General features: G+C 41.5%; 1 protein-coding gene across 3 annotated transcripts in view; it reads right to left on the reverse strand.

The window, feature by feature from the left end:
- The window catches only part of LOC126412858 (THO complex subunit 2), a 317,539-nt gene that overhangs the window by 150,008 nt on the left and 145,248 nt on the right, over positions 1-22,283 (reverse strand). For all 3 annotated transcript variants that reach the window (XM_050082722.1, XM_050082721.1, XM_050082720.1), the window contains exons 17-18: positions 13,905-14,189; positions 3,523-3,639 (exon numbers count right to left, since the gene is read on the reverse strand). In XM_050082722.1, the coding sequence (XP_049938679.1) occupies positions 3,523-3,639; positions 13,905-14,189 (402 nt within the window). The remainder of the gene's footprint in view (positions 1-3,522; positions 3,640-13,904; positions 14,190-22,283) is intronic.

Below are 22,283 nucleotides of genomic sequence, written 5' to 3' on the forward strand. Positions count from 1 at the left end.
TGCACTAATGCTACGAAATTTTCAGGAACTGTTTGCAACATGTTGCTGGCTCCCTGGAACTAAAAAATATGAGATACTGCAATTAAATTCTGATTTTTAGATGACTGTGTGTAGAAAAAAAAGTTAATTTTGGATGTGCAAAATTCAAAACTCTGTCAATAATACAATTTATACCATAAATTAATAACTGTACTTCAGTTGTCTTATAACCTCAGGACACTACAATAAAATTTTCATATCAATTGCATGATTAGAATTTGAGTTATGGCTTTTTATAAAAAAGGATAATAAAAAAAGTAAAAATTCAAATTTCTGGCAAAATATTAATCCTGCATATTTTATTATATTTTTCCATTAAAAAAAAAAAAAAAGAGTTCTTTTCCTTTACACATGCAAAATTTGAGATTTGTACATTAATAAATATGGCTGTAATGATTTTTTAAACAAACATATACATTTTCCATTACATCCCCCCTTAAAAACTTTGCAATTCGGGGTGTTTCACACGTGAAAACAAAAGGACTTCGGTTCATCCGAAATTTTCGTAATCCAAACTGGCCGTCATCTCAATCATTTCGGATAAATGAGAGTTTACTGTATTACTTTTCCCTGAAATGACTTTAGTTACTGATATACTTACGCACCTTCAATATATTTGCCACCATTATTTATGACGTTTCGCCAAATGTCTGGAAGGCATTATACACCATCTATGCATCTATTTCTGTTGATGTCCCATATTGACGGCCTATGGCAAGGATAATGTCATCTCTGGTGTTGTACCAGTTCCCTCACAGTGGCTCTTTCAGTTTGCCAGAGATTTTAATCGCAGGGACACATGTTGGGCGAGTACGCTGGATGTCCCAGACTCTCCCATTGCTAGCAGTGCAAGAGGTCCTGGACAGCAGCAGTTGTGGTGTGATATCACACGTAATGGGGTGCTGTTCTGTGAAATGTTGTTACTTTCACCTGAGGGCTGGACAAAGGTGGTATTGCACAAACGAGCAGTGGTGGGCAGCATCTACCATCAACCTAATGGTACAGCATGATGCAGCATTATCCCATCAATGTCATACACTACAGTGAACATCACCTTCACAATACTTGGTGCAGCATACACTTTGTCTGGATGAGAGAACCAGAATACCTCCGTTCATTTGATTGGTGCTCCAAGTTAAATTCATAAGAGCGCAGCCACATTTTGTCAATAGTGACAATGTGTCAAAGAAAGTCATCACATTCCCTTTGGTACCGCCGACAAATCCTGTGCAGTGGCACAGCGATGTCATTGTTGCACCTTGGACATTTCATCGGATATCCAACATGCTGCAATTCTGCGGTACCCTAGAATATCACGCAGAATGTGGAGCACTGTTTTGTGGCATTCTACAGCTAACTCACTCGCAGTCCATTGGCAATCATTGTCCAACATGAAAGCAAGGAGTTGAACTGTATTGTCCTCCACCTGGTCAGCCTGTACGAGGGTGATCCTTCACAGCATCTCTACTTATTCCGAATGCTTTAACACATCGTGCGACTTTGCTGTATGGCAGTGCTGCGTCACCACATGCTTCCACAGTCCCTGGAAGCATTTCTGCTTACTAGGACCTTGTGCCACTTCAGTTTTGAATCAAGAACATTGCTCTATCTTTGTAAACATGATGTTAGTGTGATTGCACTTATGCTATAGCATTCAACCAGCTACATGCTGCAATGGACTGAGAGTTCCGACTCACTATACAAACTCGTCTCACAGGCCATTACTGTGTCAATGCAGATAGCAGCTCGATGACTCCATGGTTTGAATTTACAGCAGTATTACCACAATTCTGTATCCAGCCCATGTATTAACATGCTGCCTGAACAAAAAATAGAACCATCAGTAATGCAGTACATGCCTAAGCACCACACAACAAGGTGACTTGCACAATGACAGCTGTACCCATCACTGTACGTAAATGCACATGAGCACAATGATAGTTTTATGTGTCATGGTATGCCAATGGGTAATATAAACTATACCCAGACCACTTTACTTCAAGTTTCTCTTTCAGCTTTAAATCCTAAGTAATTCCTTCATATATGATGTTGCCTTTGGACTGTGTTCCTGAGACAAAGATAATCTGCTAATATTTTATGTTCTCTTCTCTTTATTATTGTTAGTCATGTGCAATCTCTGATTAGCTGCAGAATTAAAAAATGAGACTATGCCACATTAGAGCTAAGAGTTGTCATTAATTTACAATGTACAACTGATACCCAAACTGCATCTAGGAAAAAGGAAATGATAATGAGTACCTGTAACTCAGTAGAAAGGCATAAAAATAAACAACAGGTGTACAATCTACAAAACAGATCGACTTGTGTGGGACAGGTGCTGCAAAATTTTCAACAAAGAAAAAAGAATAGAGTCCATCTTGTTTCAAGGCAAGGAAGATCTATATGGAATGAGACAACAATATTCATTATGTCTCCTGCTTCAATGCCGAAGGAACAAATTGTGCGAAAGTATTAAACATTTCTCCTCCGAAGGTATACGATGTCTAGCAATCCTGTATCCTAATTTGCTTTCTTGACTGAATTTTTCATAAACACAACGAGATCTTTTTTCCCCATGTATGCACCTCCCCTGTTGCTTCCTTGTCACAACTTCATTCTGACACTGGCATGAACACGACAGTGCCGTCTCCACCAAATGGACAGAAATGTGATGGCTGCTATGACGGACACTGTGCAGCACACTTGGGTTTCAATATGCTTCTGCAGCTAATGTGTCATGTTTACTTCCTCACATCATCCCTTTTGCATTCTTCACAATCACATTATTGTAGAAAAGAAACATATGGAATGTATATAGACTGGCAACAGACTAAATGCCGATAAGAGAGGGAGTCACTATACAAAACAGAGAAAAACACGAAGTCAATACTAGGTGATGAAATTATTTTGCAAAATTAAAATAACACATGGGAGGGCTGCCATTTGTGCTGATTAAGAAAAAAATTCTGTTATAGGCCACCACATGGCACTGCACCATTTGAATGCATTACAGAGTGAAGTGGTCAGCACATTGCTCTACTAGCTGTTGTCCACTTTCCAAATCTAGCAGCCACTATTTTACTTTCAAGTACCTCTTCAACTGGATTGATAATGCTGAGCACACCCTGACCCAGTACACCCAACAAGGAAGAGTCCATGGCAGTACTGCTAATGGAACCCAACACACGGTATCCGATGTGCTGACTGCTCAGCCACCAAGGTTGACTGGTGGTTTTAGGCATTAGTAGTTGGAATTTGCATCTCAATAACTTAAGTGGTGTAATGAATAGCAATGTCTTTTGTAGAGTACAACACAGTAGCTCTTCTCCATGATAAGTAGTTCCCCCAGATTCAGCACGAGTATGATATCAAAGTTAGCTTCTAAACTAATATTATTTTTTATACAGTGGGAAATTGCAATGAAACAAATCCAGAATGCCTTCTTTCAGGAAATTTGCAAACATCTAAACAACTATATTTTACCTGCTTAAGCCTAGCCATAACTCTTTCAACATGTTCTTGTTGCTTCTTCTTTTCTTCATGTAGCTTCTCAGAAAGTGCTGCGTATCTCTCCTGTTCCTTTTTTCCTTTACTTGCTGCCTGTGAAAACGGAGATCATTACACCACTCTTAGTACGAATCATATTTAATATTGCGACTACAAAATAAATTGCAGCAATCACAGCAAAACATACAAGCAACTTGGAACTTTCTTTGACTTATTGGGGTCCAGATTCTAATACAGAATCTAAAATATGGATATCTAAAGATTTCTGCAGCCACAAATGATTCTGAGAGAAGCCCAAAGATAAAAACTCTTAGAGATTAACCACCAAGCTTCTGACACTTCTCTGATCAGTCCTATACAGCTAAATCTAAGTTGTGGGGCCAAAACGTTTATACAAACACTTCTTTAACATCTAACTGTATCTATACAGGAATACAGAGTGGTCAGAAACAGTCTTTAACACTTGTAAGGGCATTCCAGTGTAGATTGTGCTGATAAGTAATTGTTAAGGGAGAAATCTGGTATGCTGCACTGTTTCTGAGTTAATTGGCATTGAAGTTAGCCAATGTTGCACAGTTTCTGAGTTAATTGGCACTGAAGTTAGCCAATCAGGCGATTGCATGAGCAAATTCAACCGACCCACTTGAGAAGGTGTGTTCTTTGTTTGATTTCCTAAAACTAAACAAAAGGGCGATACAAAAACTGGACATGGGATGTCAGTACAGACTGAACACCAGCCAAAGGCTGAGCAGTATCTGGTGCTATCATCTACTACACTATGAGAACAACTGATACTAGCTGTATCTGGCAGGCCGTTAGAATTTGAACATGGAACAGCCTGATTGGCTAACTTCAATGGTAATTAACTCAGGAATGGTTCAATGTATCGAATTGAGTCACTGAGTGTCAGACAGGTATATTTAACCCCAGAAACGCCAGGAGGGGGAGGGGGGCTACTTTGTGCCACCTTTATAAAGGATTGTAATCTAGTCAGGTACTTTTTATTATATAACCCTGTAGCACATGATTTTCACTGCAGTGGACAGCTTTTAATGGACACATCTCTGGTCTTTTCAGTAAGTCATGAAGTTGCAAATGCATGCAGGGGCAACACCAGTAAGGGCTGCCCACTGCACTGGACTGTGTGTATTTGCAGTCTCAGGATTGATTGAAAACTCTGAAGCAGCGACCATTAAGAGCTGTATATGGTAGTGGATGCTATGCACCACAGAGTTTTCGTTGAAAAAATATTTATTGTTTTTAATGTAGTCTTCTACCAGATTCCATCAATGTTTTAAATTTTTCAGTCAAACTTAACACATAAATTCAAGTCTTTTCACAATGAATGTCATATTTAACATTTTCAGGTTCTGAATACCGCTTACGCATCAATATCTCTTTCAAAAGTATGATGTGAGTAAAAGTTAAAAGTAATTAACAAAATCTGTATTTTTAAATTTTTTGTGGTGGTCAGAAAGTAATCCCCACACCTCAACCAAGCTATTTTCAAGTTATGAACCCTAGTTACACATTTGCAACTCTTTACAATATTAGTAAAATTCACCAACAGCCATGTACTTTAAGATATTATTTTATTTTATTGTAAAAGCAACCAGTTTCAGCATTTCATTATGACACCTTCAGGCCCCTTATGCGTCTACCCAAATAAACAAGCTTGTTGTATTGCACCATAAATCACTGGATACTGTGAATTCAATCATTTCGCAATTGCAACATTAGAAGATGTGACAGAAACCTATCACATCTTCTAATGATGCAATTGCACAATGATACATGCCTATAGGTGAATTTTACTAACATTGACAATCTCCTAACTATTGTCCCATCCTTCAATCAAGACACTGCTCACTTCATTCACCACCTTTCCACAGTTCCTGCTCCTTTACCATCAACTCCTTGTATGTCCCTGTGGATGTGGCGTCCATGTACACCAACATCACCCGTGTCCATGGCCTTGTGACCATGGAACTCTACCTTTCCCAACATTTTCCTGATACTAAATCCACCAAATTTTTCCTAATCCTCCAAGCTAACCACATCATGACCTACAATTATTTCACTTTAAAATTCCAAATATACAAACAACTCTGGGGTATGGCCCTGGGGACTTGCATGACACAATCCAATATCAACTTCTTTATGGGCCATCTGGAGGAATCCATCCTATCCAGTCAACTCCTAGAATCACTTGCCTGGTTCAGATTTATTGATGATAATTTCATGACCTGGATTCACAGGAAGGGCACCCATTTCTCTTTCCTCCATAACTGAACACCTATTCCCAAATCCGCTTCACCTGCCCCTTTTCAATTCATTGAGCCATCTTCCTAGATGTTTATCTCCACCTCTCAAATGGCTCCATACGTATGTCTGTCCATATCAAGCACACTAACCACCAACAGTACCGCCACTTTGCCAGCTGTCACTCATTTCATGTCAGAAAGTCTCTTCCTTCCAGCCTCGCCACTGTAGATGCTGCATCTGTAGTGGAAAGCACAACTTGTCTCTCTTCTGACCACACCATTCTTTTCCTGTCCATATCATGTACTGACTGCCTTCTCCCATCACTCCCCCCCCCCCCCTCTCATGTGGGATTTCTCTCCCTCCCCCCCCCCCCCCCTCATGTGGGAATTCTCTCCCCCCCACCCAACTCTTCCTCTCCTCCCTTTTCATTCCACGTCCCTTCTATCTCTCTCCTCCCTTTCAATCTCCTTATTTTCACCTTTCTCTCCTTTCCCCCCCCCCATCCCCCCTCAATCACTCCGATCTCTCCTTCTTCCTATATCTCTTTTTGTTGTACCCTCTGTACTCTTTTTTTTTATCAGGGTGTATACATGGACAAGGAAAAGAAATTCCTGGAGTTTTCCCAGATCTCCCGGTTAAAAATTCATTTTCTCCCGGGTGAAAATACACTTTTTTCTTGTTAAATGACAGTATACTTTCCCTCGAAACTGTAAAACATATCCTTTGAATGGATATGGTTTTATACAGCAGCGTAGAATTTCCCGACACTTTAGAAAACGAAACTCAAGGGTGAAAAAACACAATTTGGAAAGATCCTTGATGTGCAGCAATATGTACGCTGCATATTTTCGTATTAAGAAAGTATAAATTCGAATTCCACCAACAGGTAAATTTAATGGCTTAAATTAATATACAAAGCGTTGCTACAAGAAAAGTGAAGCTTTCGCATATAATATTTGTCTCGAAGATTAATAAGCTACAAGGGAAGCTAAGCTTTCACATGTAATGTTTACTTGTTTAGCGCATGTTACACTTTAAGATACACCACACAAATACGCAAGTAAAATTTTTAATACCGACATAAATCTCTGATCTTCTGGGCTAGAAATTCTTCTAAATGGCTCGTCATCAAAGAGTTGATTTTTAAAAAAGATTTAGGAAATGCATCGTACATTCTCGTACATAGTTCATCTTGCGTAAAAGGAAATTTAGTTTGAAAATACTGTTTTTCGAACAACAAATCACAATATTTTCCTGCGACTTGTTCGAAATAGATTCATTTCAGCAGTTGCCAGACAGCGCCAGATAAGACGCGTCACCGCACTTGCGCAGCTATAGTGACGTAGGAAGCCCGTATGTTCGTACATGTAAAACATTAAAATACACTCCTGGAAATGGAAAAAAGAACACATTGACACCGGTGTGTCAGACCCATCATACTTGCTCCGGACACTGCGAGAGGGCTGTACAAGCAATGATCACATGCACGGCACAGCGGACACACCAGGAACCGCGGTGTTGGCCGTCGAAAGGCGATAGCTGCGCAGCATTTGTGCACCGCCGCCGTCAGTGTCAGCCAGTTTGCCGTGGCATACGGAGCTCCATCGCAGTCTTTAACACTGGTAGCATGCCGCGACAGCGTGGACGTGAACCGTATGTGCAGTTGCCGGACTTTGAGCGAGGGCGTATAGTGGGCATGCGGGAGGCCGGGTGGACGTACCGCCGAATTGCTCAACGCGTGGGGCGTGAGGTCTCCACAGTACATCGATGTTGTCGCCAGTGGTCGGCGGAAGGTGCACGTGCCCGTCGACCTGGGACCGGACCGCAGCGACGCACGGATGCACGCCAAGACCGTAGGATCCTACGCAGTGCCGTAGGGGACCGCACCGCCACTTCCCAGCAAATTAGGGACACTGTTGCTCCTGGGGTATCGGCGAGGACCATTCGCAACCGTCTCCATGAAGCTGGGCTACGGTCCCGCACACCGTTAGGCCGTCTTCCGCTCACGCCCCAACATCGTGCAGCCCGCCTCCAGTGGTGTCGCGACAGGCGTGAATGGAGGGACGAATGGAGACGTGTCGTCTTCAGCGATGAGAGTCGCTTCTGCCTTGGTGCCAATGATGGTCGTATGCGTGTTTGGCGCCGTGCAGGTGAGCGCCACAATCAGGACTGCATACGACCGAGGCACACAGGGCCAACACCCGGCATCATGGTGTGGGGAGCGATCTCCTACACTGGCCGTACACCACTGGTGATCGTCGAGGGGACACAGAATAGTGCACGGTACATCCAAACCGTCATCGAACCCATCGTTCTACCATTCCTAGACCGGCAAGGGAACTTGCTGTTCCAACAGGACAATGCATGTCCGCATGTATCCCGTGCCACCCAACGTGCTCTAGAAGGTGTAAGTCAACTACCCTGGCCAGCAAGATCTCCGGATCTGTTCCCCATTGAGCATGTTTGGGACTGGATGAAGCGTCGTCTCACGCGGTCTGCACGTCCAGCACGAACGCTGGTCCAACTGAGGCGCCAGGTGGAAATGGCATGGCAAGCCGTTCCACAGGACTACATTCAGCATCTCTACGATCGTCTCCATGGGAGAATAGCAGCATTGCTGCAAAAGCAATGTACTAGTACTGTACTAGTGCCGACATTGTGCATGCTCTGTTGCCTGTGTCTATGTGCCTGTGGTTCTGTCAGTGTGATCATGTGATGTATCTGACCCCAGGAATGTGTCAATAAAGTTTCCCCTTCCTGGGACAATGAATTCACGGTGTTCTTATTTCAATTTCCAGGAGTGTATCTTACATCTTGTCATAAAAGAAACAAGATGATAGGCAATCATTCTTGGAAATTACCGAGGATACTCCAAGAACGTCAGAATTTCGTGAACCATATTAAAATGCATAGTTTGCCTTACAGTGCACATTCATATGTCCAGATTCCCAATGACGTAGGCCTCGACTTGATATGAAACTTTTCAGTGTTGTTTTCGCGACGTAAATTTTCTTCGAGTACCAGTACTGTATTACCTCATGTGTGGTTCTTTGTCATGGCATAATGCCAGACATGCTAGAAGATGAAAATGTGCACTTGAAATGCAGCAAACAGTTTTTTGACACTAGTCAATAGTGTGGAATTAAACACTTCGTTTCAAATAAATTCCCTGCCTCAGCAGGAAACCCTAATAAAAGCCAAATTTCTCTAGCAAACCAACAAAAATAAGTTTATTGTTCTGCAATGCTTGACTGTCAGAAAGGTGGAAATAAAATAAAATCAGAAACTAGTAACATATTTTAGCCTTCTGTAATTATGTGAATATATTTTAATTCATTTGATAGCTCCCAGCCACAGACATCCGTCTAGCTTTCATTTGACGTGAGAGCAATAAAATGAAGAGGAAACAGAAAGATCACTAAATGTAAACACGGGTCACGTGTAGACTACCCCCTCTACCCCCACCCCCCTTGAAACTGTAACGCAGACTGCTCTGCACATCAGATCGTAAAAAAAAACAACACACACTTTTCAAAAATAAGTTCATTTTGTAGAGCACATCTTTCTGAAGAGTCTGATAAAACAAACATACGAGGTGCGGCTAGAAAAAAACTGGACTGATGCTGCAAAAAACATTTATTTACAATTTCATGTTATCTCCTTCAATGTACTCTCCTCCTCGGTCTCTACACCGCTCCATACGAATTTTCCACAGTTCATAGCAATGCTGCAGATCATTTTCGGTAAGTCCATACATTACTTCTGTCGCTTTTTCTTTTACTGCTTCAACAGTCTCAAATCTAGTTCCTTTCAAAGCTGACTTGACTTTAGGGAAAAGAAAAAAGTCACAGGGGGCCAAATCAAGTGAGTAGGGTGGATGATCTAAGATGGGAATGTTGTGTTTTGCCAAAAACGTCTTCACTGACAACGCACTGTGAGCTGGGGCATTGTCTTGGTGAAGGATCCATGACTTTTTTCTCCACAAATCGTTCCGTTTTCTCCGTACTCGCTCACGTAGGGTAGCCAGGACGCTAATGTAGTAATGCTGATTCACTGTTTGTCCCTCTGGTACCCAATCAATGTGCACAATCCCTTTGAGGTAAAAAAAAACAATCATCATTGCCTTGAATTTCGATTTTGACATTCGTGCTTTTTTTTGTCGTGGAGAACCAGGAATTTTCCAATGCATCGATTGGCGTTTAGTTTCGGGATCGTAAGTAAAAAACCACGATTCATCGCAAGTAATAACATTTTGTAAGAAGGTGGGATCACTTTCAATGTTTTCCAGGATGTCAGAACAAATCATTCTTCGGCGTTCCTTCTGTTCAATTGTGAGACACTTTGGAACCATTTTTGAACACACTTTGTTCATGTTGAAACTTTCATGAAGAATCTGCCTAACACTTTCCTTGTCAACTCCTGTTAACTCAGACACTGCTCTGATTGTTAAACGGCGATCTTGTCGAACAAGTTTACCGATTTTTTCAATGTTTGCATCAGTTTTTGCTGACAATGGTCTGCCAGTGAGAGTGTCATCACTGGTGTCTTTGTGGCCATCTTTAAATCGTTTAAACCACTCAAACACTTGTGTTCGCGATAAACAATCATCACCGTACACTTGTTGTAACATTACAAACGTTTCACTTGCAGATTTTCCTAGTTTGAAACAAAATTTGATGTTAACACGCTGTTCTTTCTGTACACTCAACATTTTCCGACGCACAGACAAAACGTCAACTACTTAAAACAGACGCCACGGGCAGACTGAGTGCAGGAGGCAGATGAAACTCGAGCAGTAGGCGGAGCGAGAGTCACGTGACAGGCCACGCGACTTTCAGCCTTATTGCATTCGTTTTATTGTTTCACCAGTACTAGTCCGGTTTTTTCTAGCCACACCTCGTATATGTTCGAGGAATTGTAAGACACGTTTTTTGGTCTTAAGTGTGCAGTGCAGTGCAGTGCCACGCCTCTTCAAACAACATTCTTATAGCGCACGTCACTGTATTTCACTCTGTGGAACTCAATATGTCCGCTAGTGCCTATCCTGCTCACAGTCGGCCGGTTTGACATTCTGCCCAACCCCTTGCAATTGATACTGGATAGGATTATTTGTAACCAGGAGAACAAGTACTCTTCAGAAAATCTGGATTCTTTATTCGTCAAACATTTTGCTACGTGAAAAATGGAAATGTCGTCGTCTAAAACTGAAAAAGCTGCTAACACAAATAGTACCCAAGACTGGTGCGGTTTCTCAATCTGATTACGTCTGGTTTGTCACTGTATGCCGAATAAAACAAAATAGGCCTTTCTAATATTGCAGCAATTTTAACACACACCAAATAAGTGACACTGTTTTGGCAATAATGATCATTTTTATAATACGACAAAATAATTCACAAAGTACCAATACGAAATACCTATTTGGCCTACTACAAGCAAAAAGCTTTACGTTACGAAATGGTTTCACATTTTATTCATGCGCTCCACTTTCTCATGCACGAAACCGAAAAACAGAACGACATTTTTGTATAAATTTGGAATCGTCCTATTCTTCCATAATTTGTGTGATATCCCCGTTTCTTCTTCTTCATCGTTCAAACAAACAGTATTATTATCACTAATTCTGTAACTATTCCTACACTGTCAAAACTCATTCTCTGGTTAACTTTACTATCCCTGCTACAATCACCGGTTTAGTTATCCAGAGATTATTCTCCGGTTCGTCGTTATTACGAGTTCGTACAATGCGTTTCCTGCGCTACTTCCAGAATGGAACTTAAACGACTGCTAGCTGGGGACTGCAACTGGCCCTGTCTAGTGTAGTGATCTGGCAAAAAATTTTCTGTCAAAATTCCAATTTCTTGGAAACACCGAGAAGATAATACGTAATCTTTCTTACCTGTTATTCCTGTTAGTCGTTTACTTCCACTCTGGTAATCAGAATCTATGGATTTCGCTAGTAATTGTAACAACGCTGAACATTCGCAAACCAAATCAACCACGTAAACAGGCAGCAGTTGGTATTCTCAGGTTCGGTTTTATTCCTCTCAGCTCGTAAAGCCCCGTCCCGTTTTGTCTGCTGGAAAGTTTGTTTCTAGGTGTGACGACGATTCCCCTGGCAGAGGCATCACGTACAATACGCACGGATTCAAAAATCAACTTATAATTAATTCAGAAATCCACTTAGAATGTGTTCAAAGACCAGCAGTGGTGCGTTTCAAAATCATACGAATAATCGACAGACCGACGTGCGCTGGATGCTAGGTGCTTTGTGAAACAAGGATTTTTTTCCTCAAGAATATGAATTTGCCCCCTCCCCCTGAAATGGCTGCCTGGTTCAGACATCCCGGTTTACCCTCACCCCCCACTAGATCCGGGCCTGCTGCGCACGTGTGAATCTGAAAGCTTGGGCGGGCCAGTAAAATTTTTCAGGGTACCATGTGGTTGGTTGCTGCTACTGCTACTTACACAGCCAACAGCCACATTTCTGTAGCCAGAAGCGGGAAAAGGTACTAAAAAGCCTTTGACACATTCTGCTGTTGGCAGACGCTTGTACGAGCACTCTGTTATTTTATATGGTGCATTTCCTTTGCAATTTCAGTTTTATTTTCGTTTTTTTCTCTCGTTCATGTTTTAACGCTGCAGTATTGATCTGCATTAGCGGGATACAATAATATCCTTTAGTTAGAGTATTGGTTCTTACCAGTCAAAATCACAAAAAATTAACTGAAAACTTAATAAATGAAAAATTCCCAGAATTCTAAAAAATTCTCGGGTTTTTCCCGGTTTTCTCCCGGATGAAAAAATTTCCGGGTTATTCCCGGATCTCCCGCTTGTCCCGGGTCGTAGACACCCTGTTTATCTTCTTGTACGGCTGCAGAGTCTTCTGTGCAAAGACCTGCCTCTTTTCTGTTATCCCTCCCTACCTCCCACAGCTCAGGCAGCTGTTTTCAACCATCAAGTATCAATAATTACTCAGGCCATGGCCATGGGAGTGTGCATTTGAGAGTCAGTGTGGTTGTTGTGCAAATTTGTCTACTATTGCTACAAGAAGAGCTAGTGCTCGAAAGCTAGAGTGAATGACATTTTGTTTGGTGTATGCTCCATGCATCGATCCACTGTAGGTGACTGGTTGCCTTTCCCTTATTTTATGTATTGTTCCATCCCGGAATTTATATTATTTATTATTATTATTATTATTATTATAAGTATAGTTACCTTTTTCTACTGTACTACTTTTAATTTTTACTGGCTGTATGCTAATAGTGGGCAAATTACTGACTAACACAATATGCTTAATTTACTTTCAAAATATCAATTAAATATTCAAGTGAATCATTGTTGATGATTACTGTCATTACTTTCTTAGCATATGTATGTACAAAGCCTTATAAATCTTTGATAAAATCAGAAATGTTTTGTGTTGTCATAGTCTAAATAATGTTCATTGTTAGTAAGGGTGACTTTAGGACAGAAGGAAAAAAAAAGGGGGGGGGGTGACATAAGCTTTTATTCCTTCAATATTCAGGTGACTGCAGTATTTTTTTTTTTAATTTTTTTTGCTTTAGGCCTTGCAGGCAATAATTCTACATGTGCGCACTGTGTGGACTCCAACAACAACATGGCTACAAATCATTATTTATACAGGGAAGTTTTATTCCCAAACATATCTTATCCTTTTGTATGAGATTTATATCCTGATATCACTGTTCAGTAATTTTCTAATTTGTTGCACGGTCCTGTGACAATAAACTGAGTGCCAGATCTTAATTGTTGCTTAACCGGATGTCTTTATCGCAGTTTCTGATTTCATACAAAGTTAAGCCAGAGAATTTGACAAGTGCAGTCTTTAAGATATTGTATGTGAAAGAGAACCAATACTCCAGACAGACAATCACAAAAACGTCTTCTCAATAATATCGGTAAACCATAAACACACAACTGAAGGTGTGTTCAAACATGAAAAACATGTAGCAACTAAGTTAAGGGGCCAAACAAAGAAATCGAATTGCAACTTTTGGAAATCAACTGGCATCTGAAATGTCATTGTCAAATTCTGTTATGTAAGAAATTACCAAAACTCAACAACATACCATATCTTTTGAATCCAAGGCTGCTTGTGACAACTGTCGAATCTTACTGATCTCACGCTGGTAGCTCTCGACAGGAACGAACAAGTCATACATTGTAAGAGACCAGAACGTGACAAGGAATTGAGGAGAAATATCTTCCCACACTTTTACTGGATGTAATGGTTTCACAGATGCCACAATTGGTCCCATTATCTCACTCACTGCTTCACAATACTTTTGATGTTTCTGTGATGCAGACATCTTTTTACCATTTGGATCTGCTTTTCGTAATGCTTCAAATCGTAACTGAAAAAAATCAACAGGAAGAAAATGTGAAAAATGTCAAGCTGCATCAGACAGAATTGTATATTATATAGATACTCCAATAAGACACTTGGCAAGGTGACATGTGAAACTAATTAAATTAGTAGAAATGAAGTGACTGGCTGGTACTGCCTGCTTTTTGGTCGCTGTCAATTTTGGATAGCATATGTTTTTCTGTGAAATATATCAAGATGTCAGAAAACAAGACTATTTTGATCTCACCACACGCATTCCAACAATCTTTAACTCCACTATCACTGTTGCTTTTGTAGCCATGAATGCACTAAATACAGTTTTGTTTGATAATTTAAGTTAGCAACAAATGGAAACCAGTCAATACTGGTTAACATCACTGTCTTTTATTAAGTCAGTTACAGGTGAAGTCACAATATTATTAAAAGTATTGTTGCTACTCACCATATAGCGGAGATGCTGAGTCACAGAAAGGCACAACAGAAAGACAGTCACAAAATAAGCTTTCGGTCAACAAGGCCTTTGTCAAAAATAGATCACACACACACACACACACACACACACACACACACACCATAGTTTCTGACAGCTGAAGTGTCGTGTACACACATGTGTGAGTTACATTTGCGAAAAGTGGTTGATCCCCCCCCCCCCCCCCCCAAGCTTATTTTGTGACAGTTTTTTTGTTGTGCCTACCTGAGACTCAGCATCACTGCTATACAGTGAGTAACTACCCTTTTCATAATATAAAGTCAGCTTACAGTGAATAATATCGTATTTACCACTTTAACTAATAAAATATGTGGTCCATCTTTGGAGGTGATGGGGGACAGATAGCTGCAGAGAAATAGATAGAGTGACAGGGAAGAGGGGGGGGGGGGAGTGAAGGGGGAGGGAGAGAGAGTGAAGAGGGGGTGCAGGTGAAGACATCATTAATAACAATCATATTTTGCAAGATAAATGCATGTCACCCCAGAAGAATTTAAAAATAATTTATTACTCTAAACTTGAAATTATTCATACAAAGCCATATAATCATCCATAATTAAAATTCTTGAAACTAAAGTAGTTCATACTGAAGAAATGAAGATGACTCATGTAACACAGGCAGGTGAGACATAACTAATCTTGTAAGATTTCAACAGTAAGCAGCACAGCAGAACTGGATCCAAGAGTAATACCTACATCACAACATTAGTACCTGATAAAATAGTAAGATTTAATGTCTCATTGGTTTTTAGACCATCTGCAACAGAAAACAAGAATTATCAGGAAATCGTCTTTTGTCTTTCCAAAGGAATCCTAATCTGCACTTTAAATGATTCATGAAAACCACACATAAACCTACATCTGGATCGAGGTATAACTCCACTTTCAACTATGAGTTCACCCCCTTCACCACTACACAGATTTGTTCAGCTATAACTGGAATAACAAACAGTGGTAAGTTCAGGTTAGAACATCAACAATTACGAAAATGATAGATTTCTACAAACCATAAAGATGACATGGTGAGTTGCACACAGGTACAACAAAAAGACTGTTAAACACTAAGCTTTCGGCCAAAGCCCTCTTTAGAAAAGAGAGGAAAAACAAACACACACACACACACACACACACACACACACACACACACACACACACACACACACAGAGAGAGAGAGAGAGAGAGAGAGAGAGAGGGAGAGAGAGAAGCAGGCAAACCTCACACACACAGGACACAGGTCTGCTACCTCTGGCCGCTCTGTAACGATTACGTTGAATGAAAGCAGCACTCTGGAGTGGAGCTGCGAATGGGGAAGGATAGCAGGGTAGGGGTGTGTGGAGAGAAGAATGCCTTCTGTGACCCTCCTTCCTCTCTCTTAACAACCCCCATGGTCACCTTCCAGGAATTCTTTACCTCTTATTTCGTCTCATAACCCTTCCCAAAGACCCTTTCTAAGAACACCTACCTTTCAGCCGAAGAAAGAAAGCAATACACAGTCTACAAACTGATCCTCACCTTATCATCCTACCTGCAGACAAAGGTTCCCCCACTGTTGTTAGGAATCGCTGTGACTATCTTGCGGAATGCCTCTGCAAATTGTCTGACTCATCCATCTATAAAATCTGCCAGAATGATCCCATCCCAGTTCAACATAACCTCCAATCCCTGCTTAAAGCGTTAGGGTCTTAACACATCCTCTCCCCAAATCCATTTCCCTTCTCATCTCCATGACACCCCACACAGCCATGTTCTACATGCTCCCCAAATCCCACAAACTGAACAATCCAGGACCCCCCTTGTAATTGGTTATTGTGCCCCCACTGAAAGAATTTTGGCCCTCACTGAGCAACACCATCAACCAATTGCCCTACATTTATAGCTTCCAATGTCAATGATACCAACCATTTCCTTCACTTGACTCTCCACTATCCCCAGACCTTTACCTTCTGCATCCCTATTTGTCACTGCTGACACTACTTCCCTAATCACCAACATCCCTCATGCCCATGGTCTTGCTGCCATTGAACACTACCTCTCCCAACATCCTTCAGACTCCAAACCCACTACATCACTCCTCAGAGACCTTACTATATCCTAACACACAACTACCTCTCCTTTGAGGGGAAGGTATACATACAAACCCAGGGAACAGCCATGTGCACCTACATGGCATTCGCCTTATGCCTACCTGTTTCTGGGCCATCTGGAGGAAACTTAGCCACCCAAAACCCCTGATCTGATTCCGATTAAATGATGACATCTTCATGGTCTGAACTCTGCATAAAGACACCCCAATTCATTCCTTCCAAACATCAAAAGCGTCTATCCCATTCATTTCACATGGTTCTCCTCAAACCAATGTGCCACCTTAATGGATGTTGATTTGGTCTTCCTCTCTGATGGCTCTGTCCACATCTCTATCTGTATTAAACCCATCAACCACCAACAGTACTTGTATGCCAAGAGCTGCCAACCCTTCCACACCAAAAAATTCCTCCTATACAGCCAAGTCAACCAAGAACCATGTATCTGCAGTGACAAGAACTCTGTTGCCCAGTATGCTGATGGTCTCAAAAAGGCCTTCACAGACCAGAATTTCCGTCAAAAGATTTCCCTTGCCATATCTCCTCACACTCACAATCCTCCCACCACCCCCAAGAACCAGCTACAAAAGAGTGTGCCCTTCGTCACCCAGTCCGCAGCTTGTGGTCTCGCGGTAGCCTTCTCGGTTCCTAAGCACGGGGTCCCTGGTTCGATTCCCAGCAGGGTCAGGGATTTTCACCTGTCTCGAGATGACTGGGTGTTGTTCTGTCGTCTTCATCATCATCATTCATCTCCATTATGGTAGGAGGGGGGTATGGCAAGTCACCTCCACTAGGACCTTGCCTAGTACAGCAGCGCAGGTCTCGCGCATCATCCCCTATGCTCTGTCAAGGAGTATGGGACTTCATCATCATCATCATCATCATCATCATCGTCATCATCATCATTCGTCACCCAACACCACCCTGGACTGGAACAACTGATCCACATTCTTTGCCAGGGCTTTCATTACCTATCACCATGCCCTGAAATGAAGGACACACTTTCCAATATCCTTCGCATCCCTCCTAAAGTGGTTTTCCATCACTGATCCAACCTCCACAACATCCTAGTCCCTCCCTATGTCACTCCCCAATCCCTACCTCTTGACACAGGAATCATATCTCTGTGGAAGAACCAGGTACAAGATCTCTCCAATCCACCCACCCAACACTTCCTATTCCAGTCCTATCACAGGCTTATCCTATCCCATCAGAAGCCAGGCCAACTGTGTAAAACAGCCATGACATATACGAGTTCTGCTGCAATCATTGCACAGCCTTTTATATTGGTATGACTACCAACAACTAGCTCCCTACCATGATGAATACCCAGCACTGAACTGTGGCCAAGAGCAAAGTAGGCCACCCCGTGGCACAACATGCAGCTGAACATAACATGCTCGATTTCAATGGTTGCTTCACAACCCAGGACATGTGGGTGTCCTTTTCTCCACCAGCTTTCCTGAACTGCACAGTTGAAAGTTATTCTCACAACAAATCTCCGATTCCGAAATTATCCTGGCCTCAATCTATGGTAACCTACTGCCCCACACCCTCCAGTCACATTTTCTGCCTACCTTTGTCCTATCACCTCCTTCCAATTCATGTCCTCACACCCTCATTATGTGACACACTCTGGCAACACACCGATCAGTTTTTTCCCCTCTCTGCTCCTCTCCCTTTTTGTTTCCCACTCCCCTTTCCCTCCTCCAATGCTGCACCTGGCAGCCTTATCCTGATGCCTTGTAGTCCCTGCCTGCTCTGGCAGACTGCACTCTTCTCTCGCCCCAACTGTACCATGCTATCCCTTCTCCTTCCCTGCCCCACACGAGATTGCTGTTTCTGTTCAACACAACAGCTGCAATCTGGCTAGAGCACTCAAGAGATTTTTCTCATTTATTTTCTGAAGAAGGATTCAGCCACAAGCTTTGTGCCTAATAGTCTTTCATTGCGCCTGTCTGCAACTCAACATGTCATATTTACGGTGAGTAGTAATCTATCTTTTTAATAACTGTTTGTAACTGGAATAATGATACAATAATGAAACGCACAGTATTATAGATGTGTTTGTGAAGCAAATATCCATGAGTGCCCAGCATGCCTTAGCAATGAATTTCGGATCAGAATGGGCAACTCATTGTATTTCAAAGAGATTGATTTCTCAGCAATGTGAGGAACAGTGAATACTCTGTCAAACAGGTTGCAAGCTGGCCTGTTGCAGCTGAACTGCGTGATGGTTTTGGGAGTATGTAGTACAGTAAGGAACACCTGTTGAGAAGGCAGTCCCAGAACCACCATCGGACAAGTTAATATTATCACTGTTACATGTGAACAGATGCACAGCTCAATAAATTAAGGTACCATTCAAATGTAGGGCTATTACTGTTTGTCTTGTTATTGTGATAATTTATGTGGCTCATCTTTCCCATTCTTTATACTCAGTTCCATTCATACAGCTCCTTCTGGTTACAATTAATTTCATTTGGGAGTCTGTATACTTGCGCTAGCTCTATGACAGGTATTTATTATGGATTACTAAACCAAACAACGCAAGAGGAACATGTGGTGGAAATGATTGTGTGGCATTGATGGCCGTTTCATGACAAATCTTTCGATGATATCCTGATAAGGTAGTTGCTGAAGGCTTCATGCACTCTTGACAGGCAAACATGTTTCACGCAACAGTTTCTTTAGATGTTTTTTTAGAGTGACTATACACGATGGTCCGTTCACTGATATCAGCTATGCTACTGGCCAAGTATGTATCAGGTGTATGATTAACTATTCTTTTAAACTTGAGACATACTCCTGCCCAGAGCTAAATGTTCCAATTCCTCATTGAAATATGGAACAACTATCTCTTTATCTAGATCAATAAACATGTACATCTTCCTACCTGTTGTAGCTGCCCTTCGAACTTTGAAAATTCCTGCTGCTATAAAAGTCTCATGTCACTGATACCAGTTTCAAGGAGGACATTCCAGAGTTTGGGTACACTTTTTCTGAGAAGGCACTAAGTGATGTTATGCTGGATGTCTTGTTGAAGCCCACCATTTAAAAAACTAATAATCTCACTTGATTGTTGGATGATGATAATGTCCAATGATGCCAAGGTGATTTGGGAACTTAAACACTAACAAACATAAGATTATTCTAAAGTTTTCAGTTACATCTGGTGATGAGTTAAGTGATAGACAGAAAAATGCAATTATAAGTTTATGCCCAACATTAATGTAGAGTCATGACCAAACAGTCTTGCACACACCTCCAATTTCTATCAAAATTTCCCGTCTAATCTGACAAATTAACCACCTCCATTTCCGATTAGCTTACCTTTTCGATATACACTTAAATTTACTGATAAAATATCATTGCTACCAATTCTGGGTTTTAACCACTGGAAAATCCACTTAGGAACATCAACAATGTAGGAAAAGATAGATTGCTACTTACAGTTAAAGAAGACATGTTAAGTTGTAGACAGCCACAATTCACACTTACACAAAGCTTTTGGCCACAGCCTTCATCAGCAAAAGAGAAATACACACTATTCGTACACACATGTAAGCACACCTCATGCTCACATGACCAGCAACACTGGCCAGAATCCAACTATCACATGGGATCAAAGAACACTCTGGAGGGGTGGGGAAGGGATAGTGGTGTATGGGTTGGGTGACAGAGGAACGCCATGTGGCAGAGTGTGCAGGGACTAGAATGCCAACAGGGGTGGTGTCAGGAGGTTGTGGGGCTAGGAGGTGGGGAAAAAAAAGAGTGAAAAGGAGAGGAGTGGAGAAAGATGGATGGGTGTGCACCCATCCATCTTTCCCTGCTCCTCGCCATTTCGGTGTGCATCTGCCCATCTTTCCCTGCTCCTTCCCTTTTCTGTGTACACCCACCTTCTTTCCCTGTTCCTCTCCTGATGAATGGCGTGTGTTTCCCTGTTCCTCTTCTGCTGATGAAGGCCATGGCTGAAAGATTTGTGTAAGTATCTTTCAATTGTGCTGTCTGCAACTTGATGTGTCTTCTTTACAGCAATAGCAATCTATCTTTTTGTACACAGCTCCATTGCTTTTTAAGTGTGTTTCAAACTATGGCACTTAGTTGTGGGTGCTTTGGCACATAACCACTAGGATAATCATCTGGACTGGATAGAGTGTCAGCTAATTAAAAAAAAACACCTTACATGCATCAGCCGGCCGCGGTGGCCGTGCAATTAGGTTTAAGCAGTTCTAAGATCTAGGGGACTGATGACCTAAGATGTTAAGTCCCATAGTGCTCAGAGCCATTTGAACCTTACATGCATCCAACACAGCCAGCTTCCTGGAGAGGCTTGTCACAGAAGCAAGTCTCTTGTTCAAGCTTGCCATTCAACTCTGATTTAGGGGGAACCAACTTGGTCTGGAGAGGATACTGAAAATTGAGAATTTTGTTGAATCTCCATTAGCAAGACTGGTCTTCTCAATCCTTTCTGCCACTCTCTGGAATAACTAAAATATGTTTTCGAAGTCCAGACAAAATAATTTATTTGTTTCAACATACACCACAATCTGAACATTGTTTCCTCAATGTCTGCCAGAACAACCTCTTCACATACAGAATGATGTCCCCTAGGCACACTCATTGAGCGCATGTGGTTCCTTCACAGCCCTGCTGCTACTTGCCTCAGACATACTACTGCTTATTGTACATTTGAAGAGCTGATGATTAATCGAGTCCTACCCCTCTGGATTTGCCTTGGTACAGAACACAGCAGGTGTACCAACAGAAAAAGTGAGTCTTACTGGCTCAGTTTCAGTGAAAGACAGCACCCGAACATGTTGGTTAGGTGGATGCTTGTTACATCATGAGTTCTTCTTGGTTCCTGTCTCCACTGCACACAGTATCTAGGCCCAGAATTGACAAGTCACTCATAGTCAAGAGGACGAGCAGTGATACTGCTGTACTTTCTGTACAGAAGACATAATCCATGTAAGCAGATCGTATTTAAGGTGCATTTGGTATTTCTGGTAAATTATTCTTGGTATCCCTTCCAATGCATCCATTCACAACAGCTTTCATTTGGTATTTTTAGTACATTACCTCAATATCCCTCCCAACACATCCATTTACAACAGCTTTCATTTGCTTGATTGTAGTAGGAAGATTTCTGACTGCTTACAAATATCTGCTAACTCCTTCTGTGCCCAAGAGAAGTATTCACATCGGGGATGAATTGCAGTTCGTGCAATCTTTTATACAACAGTAAACAAATAACTGTATACTAAGTTTGCTGAACCATTTTTTTTTATTTTATGTACCTCTTATGCTACAAATGTTACCTGTTTCCTTTAATAACTGAAAGTGATGATAACAACACAAAAATCTGGGAAAAACCTGGGAAAGAAGTTACAAAAACCCGGGAAAGAAGTTACTGATTCCCCTGCTCTTTATTTGACGTTATGGTCAAAAATAAACTTGAAAAAAGCCTTAATTTAGAATAAATGGAAAGGGAAAGCTAAGTGTTACATGATGAGTTAATCATACTATACG

The sequence above is a fragment of the Schistocerca serialis genome, chromosome 7 (assembly GCF_023864345.2).
Source record: "Schistocerca serialis cubense isolate TAMUIC-IGC-003099 chromosome 7, iqSchSeri2.2, whole genome shotgun sequence".
NCBI lineage: Eukaryota > Metazoa > Arthropoda > Insecta > Orthoptera > Acrididae > Schistocerca > Schistocerca serialis.